Below are 25,864 nucleotides of genomic sequence, written 5' to 3' on the forward strand. Positions count from 1 at the left end.
GCCAAAACTTCTGCTTTTATAGAGGTGCCATGGTTATAAATAACCAGGAGGCAGGTATCAACAAACTCTGACTCATCTGTTCTGAACTGCTGTTGTAGCAGCAGAGGTGACTTCTGAAAATGTACTTTGTGTCCATCAGTGTGGACTGTGTTCGGGCCACTTGGCTTCAGTGGTGATAAAGGAGACAGAGGCCAACAAGGTGAACCAGGACACCCTGCTGTCAGTGCAGGACCACAGGGAGTCAAGGGGCGCAGTGGGGAGGTGGGCCTTCCTGGACCAAAAGGGACATGTGAGTGTATAAGGCTACTATTAATGTTGTCTCCTTTTGTAAAATTTGTTAAAGCTCTATTTACTCTACTTTTATTTGCTTCTAGGGGGAGAGTACTACAAAGGAGAGCCAGGTGGGAGAGGAACACCTGGGACTGCAGGCACCAAAGGACTGAAAGGTAGTTATAGCATTCGTGGACCATACAGTCTTCTAAACTATTAATTTTTTTTTAATTGGTTATATAATCAGAACAATTTCCTATTGTGTACGTTTAGGTGATCACGGAATATGTCAGTGCACCAGTGTAAATTCTCCACCTGGTTTAACCGGCCATACTGGTGATCCTGGCGATCCTGGGATGGCTGGAGAGTTTGGTCGGAAGGGTGACCCGGGAGACCCAGGTCTCCAAGGAGACAATGGACTCAGAGTAAGGCAGAATAAAGAAAATCCTGTAGAAAATAAAGACAGAAAGACAAATTGTGTTTGTACAGACAAAAAAAAGAGCATTTCCTTTTTCCCCTACTCTTTGCTGTCTTGTGTTGTAGGGCCTTCCTGGGCTCAATGGTTTACCAGGCCCAAAAGGTCTAAAAGGGAACCCGACTTTTGCCAGAGAGAAAGGTGCCTGTTATATTATTTTGTCTTATTTAGAATGAACATTAAAGTTACAAGTGAGCAAGAAAACAAATACCATGTTTGTTTGTGTTTGTGATTGTATGCATGCCTGTCCATGTGTTTGTAATCCCAATAGGACATCGTGGAGACCCAGGGGATTCAGGAAAAGGTGGTGAGCCAGGAGCACCTGGAGCTTCAGGCAGAAGCGGTCTGCCCGGTTTCCCTGGCAGCCGAGGTCCTCCAGTGAGTCCATCACTTCTCTCCTTAATGACAGTTTCAAATTGTCTTTATTTATTTTTTTATTTTTTTAAAAGTCACCTACTCTGTGCATTGCATTGTATCCTAAACATTTGTTGTCTTTTAATGTTGCTCATGTGTTCTCTCGCTTTGTATATGTACTAACAGTCTTAAAGTACAGTGATTAAAATGCTCCATATAAATAGGGAGAAAGCCCCAGAGGAGAACGTGGAGACAAAGGTTTCCAAGGTTTTCAAGGTCGACCAGGTGCAGCAGGGCTGAGGGGAGAACCAGGTCAAGATTTTGAGGGCATCAGAGGTGTGCGTGGCTTACCTGGTGATGACGGCCTCGCTGGCTATAATGGAAATCCAGGAACACCAGGCAGTCCAGGTAATGAGCTGCCTCCTTCGCCACTTTTGTTCGGTCTTATTTGTGGTGTTGCATATGTCCTCTAAGGCTTTGCCTCCTCACAGGTGTTTTACTCATTTTCACTCTACTAAATGTTTTGTTTTATTTTGTCTTTATTAAATTATTGTCTTTTGCCACTTAATGCAAAGGAAGTAGAATGGGAGTGACGATTAATGGCCTGTGTTTAAAAAAGGGACGATGCATGTTGAGTAGACTTTGCCATTTTATTTACTTTTCTTTCTTTGCCTCCTGCTGTCTTTTTTTTTTGCAGGATCTCCATCTCTCAAACCAGCTGCAGCTGAGCTTGTTTGAGATAATGCTTGTGCTTTTGAATAACTCTTGTTTCGAATGCCTCTCTCTTTCATTCTCTCTCGTTTGCAACTGAAAGGCGGCTGTATTCTGACAGGAGAAGGAGGACAGGTGGATGTAACAGGTAGCTGGTATAACAACGTTTTCAACTTTTTGCTTTGTTTGTGACTTCTCTGTTGTGCTTTGCTTCTGGATTATTTGACTGGGATGCATGATGAATTGTGAATTGTTTAAGATAAATCAGTGCGTCAAGATACCAGCTAATGTAAAGTTACTGATAACGCAATGTTATGAAGACCATTCACGCTGGGCAGCGGTAAAAGATCACCTGCACCAAAATTGTTCTTTCTAAACACCTAGTCACACCATCAAAATCTTGTCCTGAAGATTTTACTTGTTATTTTCTTTTCAGGCCCTTGCGATACATTTGTAGGACCTCCTGGACCACCTGGATATCCAGGGCCTACTGGAGCTCCAGGAGTTAAAGGTAAAATATCAAGAACCTAGTCTATATGTTGCCTGTAGGAGGACTATATTTTGATTCTTTCTTTTATTCTTGATCCAACAGGTCTTTCTGGCCAAAAAGGACTACAGGGCTTATTTGGAATAATTGGAGAGAAAGGAGAATTAGGAGATCAAGGCAAAAGTGGCCCCTTTGGACCACCAGGTAAAGATTTTAAAGTTTTGCAAACAGTGCGCACCTGCAAAATCTTCTTTTAGTGTGAAAAGGTTGTTGTTGGTATTTACTAAAGAGGTGCAGTATCAGCTTTGCGACTACAAAGAATGGACACAGGGCTTTTGTTTTTGCCTTGCATATACATATGTGTTTGTAGGAGGTGCCCTTTCAGAGCACAAAATTGATAATCATCTGAAGGCAGTTGGGACCACAGTCACCAAGAACACCACAACACCATAATGGACTGTAGCGCCCGCAAGGTCCCCCTGCTCAAGAAGCCACATGTACAGGCCCATCTTAAGTTTGCCAGTTAACATCTAAATGATTCAAAGAAGGCTCAGGAGAGAGTGCTGTGGTCAGATGAAACCAAAATCGAGCTCTTGGTGGCATCAACTCGACCTGCCATGTTTGGAGGAAGAGAAATGCTGAACTGAGACCCACAGAACACCATCCCCATAGTCAAGCACGGAGGTGGAAACATTATGCTTTGGGGCTGTTTTTCTGCTAATAGTACAGGACAATTTCACTACATTGAGGGGCCAATGTGCGGGGCCATGTACTGTCAAATTTTGGATTAGGCCTTCCTTCCCTTAGCCAGAACACTGAAGATGGGTCATGGATGGGTCTTCCAGCGTGACAGTGCCCCAGAATATACCTCCAAGGCAACAAAGGACTGGCTAAAGAAAAAGCATGTTAAGGTCATGGAGTGGCCCAACCAGTCTCCAGATCTCAGTCCTAGAGAAAAACTTTGGAAGGAGCTGAAGCTTTGAGTTGCCAAGTGGTAGCCAAGAAATCCAAAGGATTTAGAGAGTCTCTGTACAGTGGAGTGGGCCAAAATCCCTCCTGAGATGTGTGCAAACCCGGTGACCGACTACAAAAAACTTCTTGCTGTGCTTGCCAACAAGGGTTTCTCCATCAAGTACTAAGTCATGTTTTGCTTTGGGATCAAATACTTATTTCACTCAATGACATGCAAATCAATTTATGGCTTTTATCTGCTGTGTTATTTTCTGGATTTTTGGTTGATATTTTGTCTCTCTCCATTGAAAGGTAACTAACATGAAATTAGAGACTTCCTTTCTTTGTAAGTGAGCAAACTTACAAATTCAGCAGGGGCTCAAATAATTATTTCCCCTGCTGTACAGTCCCTAAGTTTCTGTAAGAAGAAATTATGCTTGTATGATGATTTTCTTTCAGCTGCTTTTATTAATGACACTGTTTCCAAAGAGAAGCACATGCAGAAAAACAGCACTTACACTAACACTCTCTCTCCTTCCTCTCTCTCAATATCTCTCTCCTCAATCTCTCTCCTCTGCTCCATCTCGCGCGCGTCCTCTTATATCTCTCTATCCGTCTTCTCTCTCTCCAATCTCAATCTCGAGTATCTTTCTCCTCTCTCTCTATCTTCTCTCTCTATCTACTCGCTCTCTCTCTCTTCTCTCTCAATCTCTCTCTATCTCTCTCTCTCTCTCTTCTCTCTCTCTCTCTCTCTCTCTCTCTCTCTCTCTCTCTCCTCTCTCTCTCTCTCTCTCTCTCATTAACATGATGCTGCAATTAAATTTTTGCAATTGTAGCATCATGCTAATTTTCCCCACTTTGTAAATGTGGCTCCAACTGTGCAATAGTCCTATACATAGAATTGTTCTAATCTTTGGTTCACATATTATTTTTAGTTCATATTTGCTTTTATCGGTTCCCCAAAACAGGTTTTACAGGCCCTCGTGGAGACTCAGGAACTCCTGGCAGAAAAGGTTCAGTTGGGCTCCCCGGCGCATCTGGTATGTCTGGTCGGCATGGAGGACCAGGTGAAAAGGGTGTTCATGGAGAAATCTGGAATGCAATGCCTGGGCCACCCGGTGATCCAGGGCTGCCTGGACTCCGAGGGTTGAAAGGCCTACCTGGAAATGAAGGCAAGCCAGGCTATCCAGGTGAGCAATTTTTTTTTTCTTGTCACCTAATTAAATCTCTAATTTGAGAGATACAATTTCTAGCTTTATTCATCTGCTTGTCCAGGAATGCCCGGCATGCCTGGTATGACTGGCTTCAAGGGTGAGAGTGGCCCTCCAGGCCTGCAAGGAGAGGAAGGAAAGCCTGGACCAAATGGCACTTTTGGCTATCCTGGTGATCCTGGGAGGGCAGGTCCACCTGGGGTATATGGTGGAATTGGACAGCCAGGTTAGAGAAATATACACACTGGTATACTTTCGATATACAAGTGTTATTATTTATATCTGACATCTCTGTTATGTTTTGCACCTCATCTTGCTCTCCAGGTTTAACTGGAGAGAGGGGAACTGAAGGAGACCCTGGTCCTCCAGGTCCTGTTGGTCTAAAAGGGACCCCAGGGGAACATGGAGATGATGGTGCCACTGGACAGCGTGGTCCACCCGGTGACCCAGGACAGACGGGTGTAACTGGACATCCAGGCCTTCCAGGAATGAGGGGTTTGTTCCTTAGATAATGCTCATAGAACACAGACCATAATGATACAAAAAATAATGTATATGAACATGCAAACGACTTGTAAAAATGTTTTGTGGCTCCTCCCTGTTAAGGAGACAAAGGGTCGCACGGCATGTCAGGTTTTGAAGGGCGTAGTGGTAATCCAGGAGTGGAGGGCCTAAGCGGACTGAAAGGAGAGCTCGGACTGCAAGGCGAAGCTGGCCTGAAAGGAATCAAAGGCCGAGGTGGAGAGAAAGGTGAGACTGTCCACGGTAGATGTCTTGTGCTGTTTTGAAACTAGAACAAAAACTCCATAACGGACCACAACTGTCTGCTAGGTGATCGTGGTTTAACGGGACCGGCTGGGGAGAAGCCTAAAATCCCTACGCAAATGCTTGTTGATATGAAAGGAGTCAAGGGAGAGGACGGATATCAAGGAAATCAAGGTTTTCCTGGGCGAAAAGGTGCGCAGCTCCAGTCTATTTTAGGTTTCCTTTCGTCTCAGTTCCTCTGCCCCCTCACGCCTAACTTTGTCACATCTTACACTTTTCCACAGGTTCCAAGGGTTATCCCGGTGTGCCAGGGAATGAGGGAACTCATGGGCTCCCTGGAGACCCCAGCAATGAAAAAGGATATGAAGGAGATCCGGGTCCTGAGGGGCTACCAGGAATCAAAGGAATGCCAGGGATACCTGGAAACCGAGGAATTACTGGTTTTGGGGGAATGCCTGGTGTGAAGGTGAGATTGTCAATACTCTTAAAATTAATGTAATTCAGTTACCAAGCGACAACCTCCCAGGCGGATAAAGGAAGTCAGTGACAAAATCTGCAGTTCTTCCAATAGTCATTTGAGACAGACTCTAAAGCATGTCAGCTGGAGTAACTGACACATTATAATATCCCTATAATATCCCATTATTCAGAAATAATTCATATCTCTATGATCCATCTATGCAGCACACCTTGGACATTGCTATACTGCTGTGCATGAACATGCTAAAGTATGCACTCATTAAACTCACTAATATTTACTACATTCAACTAAACTGTGAGAAAAACTGCAGATCTTCATGCACTACTGATATGTTTTTAACTGTGCACATATGACTTTTTAGGGAACTAAAGGAAGTCCTGGTGCCTATGGCCCCTTAGGTGAAAAAGGAAGGAAGGGAGACCGAGGTACAACTCAGAATGTCTGAGATTTAAATACTGATTAAAAAGTAATCATGAGGGAAACTGTATGTGTTGTTAAATTCTGATAAATGTCACAGGTGATAAAGGCCTTCGTATAGACATTCAGGGATCTCCCGGATTGAGAGGAGAAGTTGGATTTCCAGGAGATCCAGGTACAAACTGTAGCTTATCAAGTTTCTTCTTCTCTCGTTTTGATTAGCAACAGTTAACAAGTGTTTGGCAGAAATAAAGGGTTTTATATCCCTCTTACAGGCCAGACAGGACTAACTGGAACAACTGGGGACAGAGGTATAACTGGTTTTCATGGTATTGAAGGCATGAAGGGAGAATCAGGTGATCTGGGATTACCAGGATTTCCAGGTAAAACACCTTTTCACTTCCTTGTGACACACTGACCAGCTAATTATACCATTTTGAATGGTACACGTTGTAATTGTATTTATTCTGTAGGCTCAGATGGGCAGAGGGGAACTCCTGGTAAACAAGGTCAAAAGGGTTTCCCTGGTACTCCTGGAAAGGAGGGACAACCAGGCTTTCCTGGTTTCCCGGGAATCAAAGGTATAAGGATCAGACCACTGTCATCCTGTTATTTCTCTTTAAACTAAATGTTTTTTTTCTACAATATTATTCTGTGCTATATTAATGTGCTCAGGTTTTCCTGGCCCAAGAGGTCTTGATGGATTGCATGGATTGAAAGGACACAAGGGTATCCTTGGATCATCAGGTACCAGATTCCAAGAACTTCTGGACATTTTTCTCTCTGTGCACTGCTAGAATATACAGAGATATAATACAGCTGCTGGAATATACTATTAATATTTCAAGATAAAAGTCGGATACTACTTTAGATAGATATAGAATAGTGTTTAAAGAACCCAAAAATATTTTCTCTAACTGATTTGATGTCTGGTTGGTAACTGCCCATCAAATCAGGTCAAACAAACTGTACAAATATAATGCAGCAAAACAGACTAGAATATTGAAATGTCTTTGTCTCTGTTTTTTGCCTATTTAATCATGTTAAAATATATTTAAGACTTACATTAGCCAGGTTTTCTGAGACATTACAGGAGCAATAAATTCAGTCAAAACTGAATCAAAACTATGTCTCACTTTTTCTGTGTTGAAAAGACCTCAATAAACCCATGATTCCTGGCTTTTTCGATCAGGTCCAAACATCACTGGACCAGCTGGGGAGACGGGAATTAAAGGACTGAAGGGAGACAGAGGTGACTCCAATAACCAGACAGGTGCTTCAGGTGCACCGGGTTTGAAAGGCTTCCATGGGTCTCGAGGTGAGCCTCTACCATCATGCATTAAGAGGGCCCAGTTAGACAAGAGAGCATGTGCCCTCAGAGTTTTCAATGTAGGAAAAATGTTTAGGAGCAAGACATAATATGACCATAATCTTGTAATGAACTTTCTTAAACAATCCCAAATTTCATTCAATTAGGTGATCCAGGTGCACCTGGGCTACCAGGATTCCGTGGCTCCATAGGACCAGAAGGCACTCCAGACAGACAGGGACCCAGTGGGGACCCTGGCTTTCTAGGACCTAAAGGATACCAAGGTGAAAAGATTCAATTTAGTGAAAAAAAATAATCCTTGATATATCACACTGGTACATTGGAATGCTTTATTTTTCAATTTACTTGTATTTATTAACCCATATTGACTCATTTTCCAGGTTTCCCTGGAAGTAGAGGATCTCCTGGTGTGGATGCTCCCCCAGGAGAGAAGGGTGTGCCAGGAATAAATGGCTTTCCTGGATTCCCTGGAGGGAAAGGAATCAAGGGAGATGAAGGTCCATTTGGATACACAGGTCCAAATGGTATTTCTGGAAAGAAAGGTATGGATTCAGTATTTAACTGTTTTCAAATTATTACCTGCAGTGAATGTCTGCAGTTGTACATGGTTAAATAATCAGCTAATAGATGTAGATACAATGGAAAGTGCTGGGTAACAAAATTACATGATTTTTTTTATTAAAGTTTATCAAGAAAGTACAGTCATGTGAAAAAAAAAAGTTTCACAGGATTCTCTGCAGTCTAATTCATTTAAGCTCAGATCTTAGAAGGTCCCACCACAGCATTTCAATCAGGTTGAGGTCTGGGCTTTGATTGGACCATTGGAACATCTTCATTCTTTTCCTTTTTTTTCCCAGTTATTCTGTTATAGATTTGCTGCTGTGCTTGGGATCACGACCTGTTGCATGTCCTAATTTTGAGCAAACGTTAGCTGTTTGACTCTAGAATACTTTGGCATATAGAGGTGTTTAATTAAATGACTGGACGGTACCCAGATCCTGTGGCTGCAAAACAAGCCAAAATCATCACCCCTCCACCACCATGCTTGACAGTTGGTATGAGGTTTTCACAAAATGTGGCTTGTGCATTCTGGACAGGTATCTCCCTTTTGGTCTCAACAGTCCACAGGACTTCGTTCCAGAAGTCTTTTGGTTTGTTCAGATCCAACTTTGCAAACCTAAAGTGTGCTCTTTTTAGAGAGAAGAGGCTTTCTCCCAGCAATTCTTCCAAACAAGTCGTACCTCAGTTCAGCTTGTTCCGTCTTTTTCTGATTGTACTGTCATGAACTTTAACATTTAACATGCTGAGGCCTGCAGAGTCAGAGATGTACTCTTGGCAGTTTCTCTGAGCATTGTACAATCTGACATTAGGGTGAATTTGCTGGGACGTTCACTCCAGGGAAGACTGTGGCATTGTATTAACACACACCTGAATGCTCCAGACCAGCAAACTGCATGAACTTCAAGTGCATTTGATTAGCAGCACCTGGCTGCATCTTACCTGCTTAATTCCTATGGAAGCAGTGAGGGTGGACTTAGTTTGTCACAGGACACTTGTGAAAACTTTTTCATTCACATGACTGTCAGTCATTTCTGCATACATGTAGAGAACTTACTGGCAATATAGGTCAAATAAATACTTTTGAAATACCTAAAATCCCACACAAAGAACTTTAAGTTACAAAAGGATAGTGGAAAAGATGGCCTGTGGAGCCCTGTAAAGGCATATTATGATGACCAATATCATGTGATTTTTTGTTACAGGAGTGAAAGGAGAGCAAGGATTCATGGGATTACCCGGGAAGAGTGGTGCAAAGGGAGAAAGAGGGCCAGTCGGTCCAAAAGGAAACACTGGATTTCCAGGTTAATTATAGATTCATGATATACTGACTGCCCTCTAGGTTTTATATCCTGTAGACATATATGTATGTTTTTTTTTTGTCTTCACTATTATAATATGAGCTGTCTGTGCTGCAGGTCTTCCTGGGCCCGCAGGAAACCGGGGTCCCTATCCAATTCCCATCAGAATTCCAGGAGAGAGGGGACCTCCTGGACCACATGGTATCCAAGGGCCCAAGGGGTATAGAGGAGATCCAGGTCCAAAAGGTCCTCCTGGGGATCCAGGTTAGCTATTGTAAAACTTGCTGTTGAGTGTTCTTGCATAAAAAAATCTCCAGCTCAGGAACTGACACACACACACACTGTTTCTGTACAGGGTTCGTGGGACCCACTGGGCAAAAAGGCATGCCAGGGATTAGTGGTAGACCAGGAATTCCTGGATTCCGTGGAGAGGTTGGACAAATGGGCCACCCTGGTCTGCAAGGCATGGAAGGTGCGTCTGATACTCTGGGGCAGTTTGGGATTAGGTTAATAAACCCAGATTAAAAGAATTAAAGTAGGTGAGGTTTACAGTTTTGTGTGAATGTTGATTTAATGAACAAACCACTAAATACTGAAATGAAATGTCAAATGTCTGTTTGTCTCAATAGCTTAGCGTAGATGATTATCAGGTTTTGAAAATACTGAATGTTTCATGTATGTTCAGATGTGAACGCATCAGCTCAATAAATTACAAGACCACTGAACAAACTCCTCATTGCTCAATAGGTCGCCGTGGTAACTCAGGTATCGCCGGTTTACCTGGAATGCCTGGCCGCAGCGTCAGTGTGGGCTACTTGCTGGTGAAACACAGTCAGTCAGAGCAGACACCCATGTGTCCCGTGGGCATGGCTAAACTGTGGGATGGCTACAGCTTGCTATACCTCGAGGGCCAAGAAAAGGCCCACAACCAGGACCTCGGTAAGTTGGGCTCAACAGGAAAATTACTCTTTATATGTTAATGCATTCAGGAACTACCATTTAAAGATCCTGTGAGGCCCAAACAGGATTTGCACCCGTTAGTCTGAACAAATAAGTCAGTCATCTGTGCTTTGTGTTGACTTCCAAGATAAGGTTTAGTTACCAGTAGACAGTACCAGCTCCTCAGGTACACCTGCTCATGCTTTTTCAAGATGCCTCCCAGGTAAGCCCCATGCAATTTGCCACAGTTCATCTATGAACTTAGGCCTTAAGTTTTCAGTCTCTCCATGACTTGCTGATGATGAAATCAGGGCTCTGGATATTGCGTAGCCAAACCAATAAATTGTTGCACCCATTTCCCATTTTCCTGTCAAAATATAAAGAAACTTGGGCTGGCTCATGACTTTCACACTGTACAATAATTTTGTTAATATGTAAACACATTAGATCAAGTTTATGAATCAAATGTGCTAGACCAATAAGAAATGCTTCTCTTTTTCACAGTAAATTTGTATTTTCTGTTTTTTCCCAGGTTTGGCGGGCTCCTGCCTCTCGAAGTTCAGCACCATGCCCTTCCTGTACTGCAACCCAGGAGACATTTGTTACTATGCCAGCAGAAATGATAAATCCTACTGGCTGTCAACAACCGCCCCTCTTCCTATGATGCCTGTAGAGGAGGGAGACATCAAACCATATATCAGCCGGTGCTCAGTATGTGAAGCTCCTTCTGTTGCAATAGCAGTTCACAGTCAGGATATCACCATCCCACAGTGTCCTGTGGGCTGGCGCAGCCTGTGGATTGGCTACTCCTTCCTCATGGTGAGTTTCCAGGTTTACGTTTCAGAAGTTATGAAATCAAAGGGAAACTTGAAAAGCATGATTGTACAGTACAGTGTTAAAGCTGCACTTTTTCTAACAGCCAGCAAGAGGCAACTCCTCTGGTTGTAAAAAAGATGCTCAATTGCATAGAAGTAGGAAAAGGATGCTTCTTGGTCATGTGATCTGTGAGCCTCTGACGAGTTTTTGGTCTCAGTTTCAAGTCTTATTAAATACAACATGATTATCATTTCTAAATTATGGCCCCATTAGAGTCATCAAGTATAAAGCAGGGTTTATCTTAGGATAGGACTACCTTCTTATTGACGTCATTACATCCAACTTATATTTATATTCATTAAAAGTCAACATACCTAGGCATACCTTTTTAGCAGAGCTGACTGATATAGTGGCAATAATCTGCAACAGATATGCATATATCTTGTCCTATTTTTACAGAATTACACACATGCATATTAATTTCCCTAAAAACTGTTGCAGGCATCAGCCCTGGCCCCAAAAATGTCAGACTGGTCGACTCTATTTTTGGCAGCAATCTTTCTGTGGGATTTGCTGACAAAGAGAAAAAACCTTTGCTGCAAGTAAACAGATATTCACCTCGACTTCACACCTGCCTGGTTAAAATTTCCTGTCACCTTTGTCCTTACAGCATACCGCAGCAGGGAATGAAGGCGGAGGTCAGTCCTTGTCGTCGCCCGGCTCCTGCCTGGAGGACTTCCGCACAACACCATTCATTGAGTGTAACGGGGCCAAAGGCACTTGTCACTACTTTGCTAACAAGAACAGCTTCTGGCTGACCTCCATAGATCAGCAGTTCCACACCGAGCCGGCATCAGAGACGCTCAAAGCAGGCCAGCTCCTGTCACGCATCAGCCGTTGTCAGGTCTGCATGAAGAACTTGTGAAAGACTCTACAGCGGAGTTCACATTGACAGTGGTCTAACACTAAACCAGTCAAGTAACAGGGGATCCAGAAAACTTAGATCAGTGTCAATGGGAAACGGTTTCCCTGAGCCGCAGAGCTCAGATATGCAATGACTGATGATCGTGACGCCATGAGCTTTGAGTTACACTGTACATCAATCAGGAGAGCCCCCCCCCCCTTGGCAAGAACAGCAGTATTGTGGAAAAAAATTATCATCTTTGTTTTAAATGTAGTTTGGTGCTTAATTTTTTAACTTATTACCTCAGTTACTATGACACATTGTTAACTATCGGAGACCCGTACAGTACAGCTGAACCAAAGATGCACGTATGTATGCAATGCTTAAGTTTAACTACATGCTTTTATTGTTTAGGGTTTACAGCCACTAACACTGCTTCTCAGCCAAATGAAGGTGAGGAAGGTTTCATCAGAGATCATAAGCGAGTGTTTGTAGATACCGTTGAAAGGATTATCCTGCTTCTTTTCAGTTACTCTTACAAAGCCTAGTTCTATAAAATTACCACACACTGCTAACTTGTTTTATGCTCGTCAGCTTCTGCAAAACCACATTTCCCGATACCATATGTTCATACAATGCACTGATTCTGTTTTAACCTTCTGAATGAACTTGACCCCACCCTAAGAGTTTTAAATATATATCCAGTCTAGTACCATTTGCATCACTCTTGTTTTCCTTTGCACGTTTAACCTCTTGATCAGGACAGAATGTAAACACAGAGGGCTGACCATAGCCAGTCCATGCTCTCGTCATTGACCCGTGGTAAGATTGGAGCATTTTACAGAAGTGAGAAAATAGGTCAGATATTCTAATTCACCTGCGTGCACTTCTTACAAAACACACAGAGCAAATAGACCAGAAAAATACAGAAAACATCTGATATACTTGTGCTATAATTGTGTTTTTATAACGTGATTATTTCATTGGATTGAAAAGATTAAATGTTGATTGTCATACATCTGCGTCATTTTCCTCTTTCTGAATCTGACAAATCAGACTGCAAATTGCAAAATAGAAAAAACTTTATTATGACAGGACACGTAAAAATTCCACTGCGGTATTCTTTACACTCATCAAAGTTCCAAAAGTCCCAATAAAATATAAAGATCGGCATCAACACTAGTGACAGAACTTCATTTTTGATTAATAAAAAACCTTAAAATCCATCATAAACAGTGCAAGGTGCAGCCTAACTAATTAGTGCTGTTACATGTGTGAAATTCTTGTGGCAAAACACTGACAAACAGCAGTGATCGACTTGTAATCTGCGTCTTTGGCCATCAGGCACGTGTTTGGGCTAAAACTGCAGTTTGAGCCCGAGTGAAAACTTTCAGAAACAAAGAGTGATACTGCAGCATTCATTTATGTCCCTTCCTTACAAAAAAATACAGAAAAGTCTCTCTGGACAGTATGAACTCTTCTTTGCTCCTCTGGACCAGCTTCACAGCATCAGAAATGTAGTTGCGTATGTTTTATTGCGAGGTCATTAATACAATTTGGTCTCAGACAAGGCAAAAAAAAAAAAAAAAAAAAGAAACAAAGACAAGTACCATCACAGTATGCATTTGGCTGTCAGACTATCCTGCTGATTTTCTTTGATTAAAAATGAGTCTACAGGTGGGAGCCTCCTCACCTCACTTTGGCCCCTAACAGCAGCCAGATCTGGCCTTCTTGCTACCGAGCGCCCTGCATTCCTCCAGATCCACAGTAGGAGATTGCTGGTTCTCGTGCCTCTTCCTCAGGATGGAAGGCAACACCAGATCAAACAGTGACTCAAACAGAGTGTCCACATTATAGCCGGTCTTGGCACTTGTCTCAAAGCACATCTTCTCTGCTGGTAAGCTGCTCTTTTCATCCAGGCCTTTGTAGCGCAGTATTCTCCCATAAAGAGCCACAGCATCCTCATTTATCACCTGTTTGCGAAGCATCACGCCAGGGAGGGATGTAGGAGAGGCTGGTGGGGTGGGACAGCCAGACAACACCTCACACTCCTCCTCACACTCAGTTCGGTCCTTGACGGGTCCATCTGAGTCCTGGAATAGTTGGGCTTTGGAGTCTGTGAGGTCTGTCTTGTTTCCCACTAACGCGTAGATGCAGTCATGGTTAGCAGTATCAGTCAGAGACAGGAAGCGCTCCTCCAGCTCAGCTAGGCTCTGCCAGTTGGTGACGTCGTAAGTAAGGATGACTGCGGCTGCACCTCGGCAGTACATGGATCCCAGACCGTGGAACTGTTCCCGGCCTGAGGAGACAAAGGCAGGTCAAAAGTGTCTGAATACCAACTCAACTCTTACATTACAAGCACACATTTAAAGAGAAAGGAAAGAAAGGGGGGGGGGGGGGGGGGTGAGCTTGTGTGTATGAGCAGCAGAAAGATTGTGTGTGACAGTCAGCAGTTTAAAAACAAAAACAATCTTTGTTGTTGAAATATGCAGAATTCTTGAGAGGGCACATTGAGAAAGGGCACTGTGGGAATGTCCCAGTGATGAACACCATTAAATCTAATACAGTCTAATGCAACAGTCGAGCTATTAATCCTACTTTTATTTAAAGTTATTTATTACAATTGCCCGCTACAGACTTTAATGAAAACCTTCACCACCAGGGGGCAGCGTTTTTACAGGTGGGTGTGCTGAGACGTTTTTGGTTGTGTGCTGCTGCTTCAGCTTTTCTCCTCCAGAGTTAAAGGGTGCATCGCTGCACTATCTCGTGGTACAAAGTAGGATCACACAGAAGTAAAACACAACCCTAGTTCAACTTCATATCTCTTCAACACAACCCAGAAGATGTTTTGGACATAAAGTCACAGCTGTCATTTCTTCACATTCTGCTGATGGATTTAGTTTATTTTGAAAGGTCTTAAATTATTTTTGGATACTGAATCCACATTGATTTCCATGGAGGAGGGAATTCAGTCTTCCCTAACCAATTACTAGAGACAGGGATGTGTGCATGACTAGTTGACTAGATGTTTAAATGTTGCTGCCATTGCTAGTTGGCACCAGAAATTATAGTTGACTAAACTTAATATTCTTGTATTATTGTAGAATGGTAGTTACCAGTTCAACAATGACCAGTCATTACCTGGAAGCTGGGACCGATTGTTTATTGTTTTGGGTTTTTTTCCCCCCATTCTGGCATTCTGACATGAAACAGCCATTCCATGCCAGAATGCCAGACCAATTAGTCAACTAAGTGGAGTGGGTGGATTCAGTGGTCTGGATCTTGGCAAATACTGCACTTCAACAGCACCCCAATCTACAGCCTAGAAAACTACCATCGGGTTCAGTAAATGCCTCTATCAAACCCATCCATCCATCTTCTTCTGCTTGCCCAGTTGAGGGTCACAGTGAGGCTTGAGCCTATCCCAGCTCTCACAGGGACAGAGGCGGAGTACATCCTGAACACGTCACGCAGGACTAACACACAGAGACAGCAAAACATTCACACCTGCCCACGCAGGCACTGTGAGAACATGCAAACTCCACAACAACTACCACATCCGGCCAAAGGATTCAAACACCAGGACCTTCTTGCTGTTGTTGTGAGGCGGCAGTGCTAACCACCACACCACTGTGCTGCCCCCCCTCTGTCAGACCATTTCAGGAAACAACTGAACATGATAACCCACATGAAGGTGGAGTTTGAGCAAGGCTGTATTGTCAGCATGCTTACTTTGCTATACAACAACTGTAAGCTGTGCATTTATGCATCTGCTGTGTATTTTCTCATATGACTGATGATTTATTACGTTGCTTTACCTGACCATCACTCCAAAACTCAGATACTGAGCAGAGCCTCATATATGAAAAAGAAAAGCAGCAAATCCCCCTTAAATAAATGAGAACAGATGCGTTTTCCCCTCATTAACCAATAACAAAAACAGTTCCTTTTTACATGATGTAAGCTTAAATGACAGGAATGAAAAAGAAGAAAAAAAAAAAAAAAAAACTTACTCAGCTCTCCTTCTACTTTGGGAAAATACTGCTGCATGCAACTTTGGAAAAGACAGGTTAGAGCGCGGGGAGTCAATTCCTCCTGACATAACCCCATCATGTGACTATTAAGAGGAACAGGGCAGGCAGCATGAAGGACCGCACACTAAACTGCAGTTGAAAGGACCCTAGGAAAGAAGCAGCAGGCTTAAAGCTCTACAAACTAACTGATATTAGGGCAACCCTCATGACTGCCACACTATCACTGCTTTGTGGTGCATATCTGCAACAACCTAAATGACTCAGCGCCAACTGAAATCAACAGGGACTTGTCACAGAGGTCATGGAGTTGGGGAACACAGGCAGGAAATGGCTCAGTGGTAACATGGCCAGACTTTCCTTATCTTGATGGTTCACCAGCTCTCTTTTTGTGAAGTACATATTTTCCTAAGAAGGTTTACCCTAATTCTTGTTTACACAACACTTGAATGCAGTGCAGCCTCGAGCTCATTCATCAGCAGTTACTGGATTGTTCCTGTCACATCCAACAGAAAAGGCCAAATCAGTTTATTTGAATATTATATACTGTGACACTAGATTCATATTAGAGTGAAAAGAAAAGCTGGTTCTACCTACAAGAAATCTTCTATATTGATGAGTGTTATCTATTTTGAACACAGTGCACTGACAAATGACGAATAATTCAATCACTAACTGACGAGCTGATCACACATCTTATCACACATCTATCACAGACAGTGATGCAAGAACTGGCCTATATTTCACTTACTATAGCACAGACAAGAGTATAATGGCTGACCTGCATTAAACTCAGTGAGTAATTTCTTTAGTCAGCAAGAAAACTATTAGAATTACACTAATACCATATTTACCATTTTCAGGTTACAGACTCACAATAACAATTATTTTCCTCTCAATTTCAAATCTAATGTTCAGTGGCTGTTTGTCAAATAAGTGAACAAGTTCAGATTAACATAAAAGGTAATATTTAGCTCTCTGGTAGAAAGCTCTTTAAATAAAATAAAAATAGCCTTAGCAGTGGAGTCTAAAGCACAACTAAACTGACTCCACACAGTCCAGCTTTAGAGCTTCATTTACACTTTTCCTTCAGACCTTGTTGTAATGGATGAAGCCTCAATCCTAATAGTTAAAAGTACAAATACATGCAAACATTTCCGCAGAAGCACACAGATGACAGTTTCTCTATTAGGTCATACTCGTACAAATTGAGCAATACAACTCAAGCATTGGCAAAGCATGCGGGAATTTTATGGTGTGTTGGTCAGCATGCAGGAGTCAAAGAGGGAACTGATTTAAGACATGTAGCATTTTCAGTAAATTAGGATAAAGGCCAGCACCTAAAAATAAACCGGGTTTGTTTATATAGATAGATATAGACAGACAGACACACACCAAAGTTACTACTTTTCAACTCCTCGTGGTTGAGCTTCTCAAATAAATGGGGAAAAATTCTTCTTACCTTTTTTTAACTGCAAAGATATCATTGTGTATCGCTGACAATAATTCACACTTACATCGTTTTGCTGTATTGTGATATCATTATCATGAGAGTACTGCATCATGAGTTACTCTGACTCCCATTCCTAGCCTATAATGAATCATTTTGATTTTATGATATATTTCAATTTAACATTTCACTTCAGAGTAGCATTTTCTTTAAATATTAAAGCAGCACCATCAAAGTGAAGTGAAACAGACTTTGTTACCATGCAGGCCAAATGAAAACCCAACTTATTTCCTATCTACCCACAGATCAATAAATGCAGTGTTTATTTTAAGGCACTCACTCAGCTTTAATGTTGTGATCAGCTCTAGAAATATTTTAAAATATTAATAAAGTGAAGACGTGTCAGAGGACAGTTTCTGCTGAGGCTGCATGTGCAGACTGAGAATCACATGCCAGTGATTGTCTCAGGTGAAGAGATCACACCTTATCAGGTAAACAGAGGTAGTAGAACTCTAGAGTAAACATTTGGAAAAGAAAGAAGGGTAAAGGATGGATTACCGGCTGTGTCCCATATTGAGATATTGTAAGGTCCCCACTGTTTGAGGAAAAACGCTCCTCCGACGGTGCTCACGGTCTCTTTGAACTTCCTTTCCATGTACCTGTGGAGCAGGGACGTCTTCCCCACGTTCATGTCCCCCAGGAGAACAATCTTGACGTCGGGCTTCTTCATCTTCGACATGACGCTGGCTCGCTGTACAGGGGAGCTTTATTTTCGCTGGTACTCGTCGCGAAGGCGCAGACTCTAGCTGGTGAAAAACATCACAATCTGGTGGCGAAATCCTCTGACAAACCCCATTTAATGAACGAAAAGTCGCTTACGACAACGTGACTGTCCGCTGTTTGCTCAGTCTCAGCTGTGCTGCCTGAGTCCGAACTTCAAAAAGTCACTGAGGTAAAACAGGAAGTAGATGATGAGCTTTAGACCCCAGAGGAGAATTTTCTCCCAGTCATGTCTGCCAGGGGCAGGACACGGACCGCCCACAGGAGACACTGTGTAATTGAAATGGGGGGGTGGGGGGGTATTTTCATCTTATGTTTACATTTTCATTTTTTTCTGTGCGTGAACATCTGGAGAATGTCTGTGGCACATATTAATAAAACTTATCTGGGAAATGCAAATCAGCTCGTATAATGACAATATTTATGCCAGTGAAATAGTCATAATAACTACTTAGTCATTATTTGTATTATTAAAAAGGATTGATGAAGGTAAACCTCTGGAATAGGACAACTTTCCAAAATGCACATGTGTGGACACAAAAGGGACAGAGTTGCACAGAAAATTTTTAAAAAGCCTCTCACATATTCTTTGTCTCTAATTTTTTCATTAAAATACACTGATGGCAAATATTATGTCAAATTGCAGCCTCCTCAAAACATTATAAATAAATATATTTATGCCAGTAGTGTGGTGTTCGACTTATATGGGTCTCCAAAGCTGAAGTGTGGCCTGTATAGTTATAGCTGAAGTTGTTTTGCCTACAAGACAAAACTCAGGGCGGGACATAAACTCGTCCATACTCCTGATTGGTCATCAACCGGTAGGTGGGCGGACGGTCGCTGTCGATTTTGAGTCACTCACTCACTCACACACACACACACACACACACACACACACACACACACACACACACACACACACACACACACACATTCTATTTATAAAAAAACACACACAATGACATTTTAGAGTCTCTTAGTTGTATACATGTAGCTCATATGCACAATGTACATAATTTGTTATTCAGAGGGACTTATTTATTTATTTTTATTATTTTTTTTATTGCATGTTTATTTTTATCTATTTTCTTGGTGTTCTAACATCAAGTGTGGGCAGCAGAGTAAGAATTTCATTGTACAGGGAAACAATGTTTCTTTACTGTGCATATGACAATAAAACATTGAATCTTAAGTATGTATTGTGCCTTCTTATGGAGGATTAAAAAATAGATTATATTTTGTTGTTAAATGGTGACAAATTGCCTGCAAATCGCTAATGTGGTCTTTAAAATCTGATCAAAAAAGAACAACAATCTTAGTTTATTTTAATTATCCTTGTGAGCTGAGAAATAAATCTTCACTCACAGAGACAGCCAACCCAGGATGGCTTGCTTAAGTTTTAGAGTCTGATATTTGTAAGAAACTTAAAAAGATGAAATAATCTTATTATAGTGTCTTTGCCTATATCCATCAAGACAGATACTTTATTGATCCCACAATGGACATTATCATTTCACAGCAGCAGAATGAACAAATGTTAGTGCAAATATATATATATATATATATATATATATATAAAGAACAGTGATTAAAAAAAAAAAAAAAAAGTTTAAAAAAATGTAAAAACAAAATGAGAAAAGACAGATTATGTAAGAGAGTGGTAAAAAATGCATTAATAAATAACAGGTACTCTGTAAATCTAAGAAACAGCTGTATGAAAGCATAATACCAAAAATTTGTGCGGAATCCGATGCCTGACAGGTGTGTTCACCTGAAGAGTTATTGTACGGTTTCACAGAAAACGGCAGGAATGATTTCCTGAGGCATTCTTTATGTCATCGGGGTTCAATAAGTGAACACTAATCAACACAAAACTTCTGAAAACATAGACAAAGGGACCAGTTATACTTGCAATATGGCTAAAGGGGCTTAAAACCGCACACATAGAGGCAAACTGCAAATAAATGTAAAAACATCAGCATGTTCTTACTCTTCGGTGTCTTTTTTTGATCACTGATTCACACTTCCATGAAGGAGGGCTGGGGGATAGGAGCTCTTACAGGTCTGTGCCCTTGGGGGATTGTTGTCTCCATAATCCGCCCGTGTTGGCCACCTTTTCTTCTTTGCTTTTAAATTTCCAGGCATCTAGTGGTCATAAAAAGGAGTGCATCCAAAAACTGCTTCCGGTTTGGCTGCTCCTTGGCGTCGTTGGATGTAGGAGTGTCCGAGCAGCCTTTAAAGGCATCATAAGCTTCCTGTACCGCCGCACTGGTTTAGGGCGCCTCATGATCAGGATCACTTGTGTTCACTTGTCAGCGTTGAAGCGCAATTTCAGTTTAGGTAAGGAGAGCTGTGAGCCACGAACGGGGTCTGTGAGTCGGTGGCTGCAGTCAGACAAACAATGAGAACATGCCTCAACAGATTCAGGCGCTCGCCTTTTGCTCGATCCCAGTTGCGCTGTCGGTTATCGCCGCCTTGGCCTGTTTAAACGAGAAAGGTAAAGAGACGGAAGTTATCTCAAGTTTTTGTTTATTAAAGCGCAGTCTTAGTGAGCAGCGTTAGACGAGCCGTTAGAATCTTCTGGTGCTGGCCATGTTGGTCGAGCAGCTGACAGTTGGCTCGTTATTCAGGGTCTCTAGGACCCCGCAGACACCAAGCATGCGTCCGCGGGGCGGAGGACCGGGCGGAGAAAGGTGAAGTTAACCTCAGAGGACTGATCAGAGGTCAGTTTGGACATTTACTCAATGTAGGTTAACGTTTGAAAACAGCCTGGGTAGCCGATCTCCAGTCGGTTTATCCCAAAGCTACGCATTTTGACAACGACGTGAGAGGATAAACATAGAAGGCTAGGGTTTTAGCTAGCATGCAAATAGTTGACCTATACGTGTTGTGATGATCTTCCAGTTTAAGACCAAAATTATTAACCACAGCTGGTCCTTGTACGCTAACTAAATGGCCGTTTGTCGTTGTTTCGGCTGACGGTGCCCCGCGGCTTTGATGCAGCTGAGAGCAAAGATCCAGAGCAGACGTCCGTCATAATCCGCAGTGTCAACATCTCCAATCAACTTATTCTCGGGGTGGAGGTTAAGCTGGGAGCCGGCCTGTTTGGATCAGCTATGCAAGCAAACACAACGCGGGGCTTCTTGTGGTCGGACGTAGAGACGAGGACGCTGCTAAACATCTGGGGAGAGCAGGACATTCAGGCGGCGCTGGATGGAAACTTCCGAAACAGCTTCGTGTACCGCGACGTCTCTCGGAGGCTGGGAGCGATGGGGTTTGAAAGGACGCCCGAGCAATGCAGGGTGCGCATCAAAAGCCTCAAGAGGCAGTACTTGTTAGCAAAGGAGGGTAATCTGCGGAACAACGGGCAGTATCACAAGATCTGCAAGTTTTATGACACCATGGAGAGGATATTGAGTAACCGACCGACTCTGGACGCCCAGGAGTTTATAGACAGCGGTGCGGGAGGAGAAGAGGCCGTGGATGGCCCGGAGGAGGATGGAGAAGATGCTCAAGATGCTTACTCGGAGAGCACAGGGGAGTGTCCTTACCCTGCTGAGACTGAAGTGAAGCTGGAATACCCAACTGTTCCCATCCCCATTCCAGTTAAAGTGACAGTGGGAAATAATAGTGAGTCGTCCTTACCCACAATCACTTTTTCACAATTTTATCATTTTTGTCTACAATGATGATTTAAGTATATGTGCTCACATAATGTCTCACCCCCTTCTCCACTTCAGGCAGCTCTGCGAAACCACTTAACAGCAGCCAGTCAGCCAGCAATTTGTCAACCAGAGCGTCTAAACGGCCCAGGAAGCGACGTGCTAATTTCCCCATGGAAAAACTAATGGAGCAGTTCCTGGAGCAGAGCGCCCAAGCTGAGGACAACTTCTACCGGATGGAGGAGCAGCGCTTGCAAGCAGAAGAGCATCGCCGAGAAGCCGAGCACGCCCGGGAGCTGCACATGCTTCAGATGCTTGCCCAGATGTTTGCCGGCATCTCCTCTGCCAGACCCGGCTCAGCAGCTGCTCCCTCCAAGACGGCGAATCCTGCCCGCACTCCCGTCATCTCCAGTGCCTCCCCATCACATACACGTGGCCACTCCAGTCATCTCAAACGCCCCTCAACCCAGGCAGACTGTCTCACACAGCAGAATCAGTTTTTGAACGCAGACCCTCAGACGTTAGGTATTTTAGTTCTGGTGCTACCCGTGAAACACTGATGTGGAGTGTGTGGAGGAAAAACCTGAAGGCAGATTAGCTGTAATTTGAAAGATCACTCTCCATTATTATTATTATTTTTGGATTGTGGTGGTGGTGGTGTTGTTGTTTTTGTCCAAAATAATTTGAAATCAGCTCATATGGCACAGTTTAACTGTTTCGCTTTATCTCCTCAGTGTTTGAACGCTTCTGCGGATTGGGCTCCACATCGCACAAAGGCATGGATGATGACATCCTGTCGCTAGTAAAGACCATAATCCCTCCGCTGACATCCAAAAAGCATAAGGGGCAAGACGGACGTATTGGGATCATTGGAGGATGCCAAGAGTATGTCCAAAAAAAAACCTCTTCCACCATTAAAAAAGCAAAACTTGCTCATGTAGTTGAATATGTTAGTGTGCGTAACATTTACTCTAATTTCTCTTCATCTGTAATCCTTAAAGCTACACTGGAGCTCCATACTTTGCTGCCATCTCTGCTTTGAAAGTGGTAAACAACAATTCTGATTATCAGTTTTGCTCATTCAGGATAGTGTTTTTTTTTTTTTTTTTTTTTATTATTTATGTTCTTTTCATTTTAGTCAAGTGACGAGGTGCTTTTCTTGTCTTCAGGGGGCTGACTTGTCTCACGTGTTTTGCACCAAAGATGCTGCAGCTGTAATCAAATCCTACAGCCCTGAGCTCATAGTTCATCCAGTTCTGTAAGTACAGATCCAATAATAGTCCTTTGTAGTATTTTCAGTTGCTGACAGCACTCAGATCATAGAGAAAGAGCGAGCGAGAACAAGTGCAACAATGAGTATTTATTTGCATTGTGTTATTAATATGTATTCACAAATGTGAAATATTTTGCTATTGCAAAGAAAACTCAAACATTTACACAATATTTGTGCTGCAGCACCCTATTATTACTCTGTTGCATTAAGTGTTACGTGTTATAATTAACATGGTGCTCACCGTGATTCCGTAATTGAAGAGGAACTTGGTTCAGTTAGGTTTTTTTGAAGGGGTGCTGGTACTCGGGAAGTTTCTGCATTAGATGTCTATCCTGATTTCTGGTGTCCAGATTTATTAAAAAAAAAAAAAAAAACTGCACAGAAAATTCTCACAATGCTGTAAATTTCTGAAATTGACCAAGCTCGTGATCAGTTGTGAAATATGCTCCAGCTATTCTGTCACTCAATACAAAGTGACAGTACAGACCTTATTCGCAGCTCTTGCTGACTTGTCGTGGCAGGAACGGCCTGGGTACCTTACAATAACTTTAATGCCTGCGTTTCACTTTAGAGAGCCTGTGCCAGTGTCCTCATGGTAAGCCATTATCAGCTTGTTAGAGCAGAAAATTTAGAGGACTCATTTCCATTAATTGTCTCCACAAGAAGCACTTACAGAAAACATTATCAACTGCTTTCAGTTTATGTTTGCTCACGTCATAGTCCTGGTACAGTGGCTGCATCGGTCTTCGCTTTGAGTGTGTGTGTTGTCGCCATGCAAATTGATTCAAACTTTGGGATTAAATTGTGCGTTCCAACGTGTCTGACACTGTGTCTGTGTGTGTCTTTGTGTCTTGTTGTGTGCATTTGTGCATGTATGAAGGGACAGTCCTAATGCAGTGGAAGAAATAGAAAAATGGCTTCCAAGACTACATGGCCTTGTGGTGGGACCAGGTTTAGGAAGAGAAGACTTATTACTGAAAACAGCAAAGGCACGTGGAACATTCATTCCTCCTTGCACTCAACACCGTCTCTGACACAGCTACTTGTGTATAACCACAGTGTACCAGCCTTATTGTTAGCACGTGTCGACAATAAGCATACACTGATAAATGTTTGTTGTTCCCTGTCATTGGTCGCTGAAAAATTACTTTTTAACTGAAGCCTTATTAAAGACAAAGCCTGTGCTCTCTCTCTTTTAGGAGGTCATTGAGAAGTCTAAAGCGAGAGATATCCCCATAGTCATTGATGCAGTAAGTCTTGATAACATCAAGTTCCAGCTGTGGAACAGATGGTGTTTTATTTGCTGAGTCATTGTATGTGTGTGTGTGTGTGTGTGTGTGTGTGTGTGTGTGTGTGTGTGTGTGTGTGTGTGTGTGTGTGTGTGTGTGATCATTTTTAATAGGATGGATTATGGCTGGTTACACAGCAACCATCTGTTATCCAAGGGTACCAGAAGGGCATCCTTACACCTAACTTCATGGAGTTCACTCGATTGTATGAGGCATTGGTGGGTTTCTCGGTGCAATTTAGTCTCTCACAGCTGACAGCATATACCATGATTCTCTGTGTTGATGTGTGTCTTTTTACCTTTTCTGTGTGTGTCAGCACCATGAGCCCATGGACAGCAGTGATTATCAGCGCAGCGTCATGCAGCTCAGCGTAGCTATGGGCAACCTCACCTTGGTGCTGAAGGGAGAGCAGGATTTGATTACAGATGGCAGTAAAGGTTGGTATCAAACACAACACGCTTTAAATTCTTCCAGCTGATCACTCACTTTCTTTATTCTGAGAGGCTTCAGAGCTTCTTTTTAGTGACTTCGTGTTGTGTGCCGCTGTTTGTAGTGTACTCATGCAGTGTAGAGGGCAGCGGGAGACGATGTGGTGGACAGGGCGATCTTCTTTCTGGGTCTATGGGAGTGCTGGCACACTGGGCCCATGCTGCCTCCACAGCAGGAATGATCAGAAGGTGAAGGCACGATTTCAGGCTGAGTCAAAAAAAATTATCACCACATATTTTGACAACTTCTGAGCAAATAGGATTTGTTGCTTTTCTTATGTAATGGATGCAAAAACAGCATGTGGTCTTTTTAAAGTGTAATATTGCACAGAAAAATTGGTTCATTTGGACATATAGCCTCTTTTTTTGTTGCTCCCCTATAGTGTGAATCCATCTGTGGTTGCTGCATTTGGTGCTTGTTCGCTCACCAGGCAGTGCAACAGTCAAGCATTCCAGCGGCATGGCAGGTCCACCACCACCTCAGACATGATCCAGGAGATCGGCTCAGCCTTCAAAAAGCTATTTGAAAGCTGAAAACAGTCAGCGACGCAAACTGTTGTACAACGCTAATTAACACAGCCTTTTTTTTGGGGGGGGGGGGGGGGGGGGGGGGGGGTCTCATGAAGCTGAATTTTAATGAGGGTTTTGAGCAGGGACTTGAAGTCTGGTGCAAAATATACACACTGACATTTTGTTTGTGGCGTATTTAATGGAACTGTAAAAAGAAAACCACTAGTAGGATAATAAATGCCTTCACCAAGCCCACCAAAGAGACTGGGATCTTAGGATAAATGGGCTCACAGTAAAACAGAAACCTGTTTTGAATTTTGAAATAAAGTATAAATGTGATTTTCTGAGTGACTTTTTTTTGACCAAGTTGTTAAAAGCAGCCTGCATGCTGCTGTATCATTGGGCATCATC

At 42.7% G+C, this 25,864-nt stretch overlaps 3 protein-coding genes across 8 annotated transcripts in view; 2 read left to right on the top strand and 1 right to left on the bottom strand.

The window, feature by feature from the left end:
• Window positions 1-12,986, top strand: part of col4a2 (collagen, type IV, alpha 2) — a 72,601-nt gene extending 59,615 nt beyond the window's left edge. The window contains exons 20-48 of one of the 2 annotated variants that reach the window (XM_030758252.1): window positions 140-289; window positions 375-446; window positions 544-695; window positions 814-886; window positions 1,017-1,123; window positions 1,324-1,507; window positions 1,914-1,958; window positions 2,247-2,321; window positions 2,403-2,501; window positions 4,217-4,438; window positions 4,524-4,685; window positions 4,784-4,954; window positions 5,066-5,209; window positions 5,291-5,416; window positions 5,509-5,690; window positions 6,067-6,130; window positions 6,223-6,297; window positions 6,398-6,505; window positions 6,596-6,703; window positions 6,798-6,869; window positions 7,315-7,440; window positions 7,599-7,715; window positions 7,833-7,994; window positions 9,216-9,314; window positions 9,429-9,575; window positions 9,667-9,783; window positions 10,059-10,250; window positions 10,783-11,069; window positions 11,737-12,986. In XM_030758252.1, the coding sequence (XP_030614112.1) occupies window positions 140-289; window positions 375-446; window positions 544-695; window positions 814-886; window positions 1,017-1,123; window positions 1,324-1,507; window positions 1,914-1,958; window positions 2,247-2,321; window positions 2,403-2,501; window positions 4,217-4,438; window positions 4,524-4,685; window positions 4,784-4,954; window positions 5,066-5,209; window positions 5,291-5,416; window positions 5,509-5,690; window positions 6,067-6,130; window positions 6,223-6,297; window positions 6,398-6,505; window positions 6,596-6,703; window positions 6,798-6,869; window positions 7,315-7,440; window positions 7,599-7,715; window positions 7,833-7,994; window positions 9,216-9,314; window positions 9,429-9,575; window positions 9,667-9,783; window positions 10,059-10,250; window positions 10,783-11,069; window positions 11,737-11,991 (3,893 nt within the window). In that variant the 3' untranslated portion in view covers window positions 11,992-12,986. The remainder of the gene's footprint in view (window positions 1-139; window positions 290-374; window positions 447-543; window positions 696-813; window positions 887-1,016; window positions 1,124-1,323; window positions 1,508-1,913; window positions 1,959-2,246; window positions 2,322-2,402; window positions 2,502-4,216; window positions 4,439-4,523; window positions 4,686-4,783; window positions 4,955-5,065; window positions 5,210-5,290; window positions 5,417-5,508; window positions 5,691-6,066; window positions 6,131-6,222; window positions 6,298-6,397; window positions 6,506-6,595; window positions 6,704-6,797; window positions 6,870-7,314; window positions 7,441-7,598; window positions 7,716-7,832; window positions 7,995-9,215; window positions 9,315-9,428; window positions 9,576-9,666; window positions 9,784-10,058; window positions 10,251-10,782; window positions 11,070-11,736) is intronic. The other variant, XM_030758253.1, reaches the window with a different exon arrangement.
• A 52-nt stretch (window positions 12,987-13,038) lies between these two features.
• On the bottom strand, window positions 13,039-18,398 carry rab20 (RAB20, member RAS oncogene family). The gene is made up of 2 exons (XM_030758441.1): window positions 18,010-18,398; window positions 13,039-14,269 (listed from the first exon to the last, which is right to left on the bottom strand). The coding sequence occupies exons 1-2, from the start codon at window positions 18,188-18,190 to the stop codon at window positions 13,677-13,679; spliced, it is 774 nt and encodes a 257-aa protein (XP_030614301.1). The 5' UTR covers window positions 18,191-18,398; the 3' UTR covers window positions 13,039-13,676.
• Window positions 18,399-20,412: 2,014 nt separating this feature from the next.
• Window positions 20,413-25,536, top strand: naxd (NAD(P)HX dehydratase). Of its 5 annotated transcripts, none has more exons than XM_030758437.1 (12): window positions 20,430-20,954; window positions 21,235-21,861; window positions 21,972-22,418; window positions 22,628-22,778; window positions 22,895-22,940; window positions 23,063-23,151; window positions 24,047-24,155; window positions 24,366-24,416; window positions 24,569-24,673; window positions 24,772-24,892; window positions 25,009-25,132; window positions 25,327-25,536. In XM_030758437.1, the coding sequence occupies exons 2-12, from the start codon at window positions 21,348-21,350 to the stop codon at window positions 25,475-25,477; spliced, it is 1,908 nt and encodes a 635-aa protein (XP_030614297.1). In that variant the 5' UTR covers window positions 20,430-20,954; window positions 21,235-21,347; the 3' UTR covers window positions 25,478-25,536. The 5 variants fall into 5 exon arrangements, with proteins under 5 accessions (XP_030614299.1, XP_030614297.1, XP_030614296.1 ...); XM_030758436.1 differs by having other exon boundaries at window positions 20,430-20,728; XM_030758439.1 differs by lacking the exons at window positions 21,235-21,861; window positions 21,972-22,418 and having other exon boundaries at window positions 20,413-20,571.
• The last annotated feature ends 328 nt before the right edge of the window (window positions 25,537-25,864 follow it).

Source organism: Archocentrus centrarchus, chromosome 21 (genome assembly GCF_007364275.1).
Source record: "Archocentrus centrarchus isolate MPI-CPG fArcCen1 chromosome 21, fArcCen1, whole genome shotgun sequence".
In the NCBI taxonomy this organism is placed as follows: domain Eukaryota; kingdom Metazoa; phylum Chordata; class Actinopteri; order Cichliformes; family Cichlidae; genus Archocentrus; species Archocentrus centrarchus.

What these genes read in the sequence shown, in the direction of transcription:
- naxd (XM_030758436.1), top strand. Translation starts at nt 20,641, where the DNA reads ATGCCTCAACAGATTCAGGCGCTCGCCTTTTGCTCGATCCCAGTTGCG. An exon ending in AGTGACAGTGGGAAATAATA is followed by an intron (nt 21,862 to 21,971) that starts GTGAGTCGTCCT and finishes TCTCCACTTCAG; the next exon opens with GCAGCTCTGCGAAACCACTT. An exon ending in CTCATAGTTCATCCAGTTCT is followed by an intron (nt 23,152 to 24,046) that starts GTAAGTACAGAT and finishes GCATGTATGAAG; the next exon opens with GGACAGTCCTAATGCAGTGG.
- rab20 (XM_030758441.1), bottom strand. Translation starts at nt 18,190, where the DNA reads ATGTCGAAGATGAAGAAGCCCGACGTCAAGATTGTTCTCCTGGGGGAC. An exon ending in CTCAATATGGGACACAGCCG is followed by an intron (nt 14,270 to 18,009) that starts GTAATCCATCCT and finishes TTGTCTCCTCAG; the next exon opens with GCCGGGAACAGTTCCACGGT.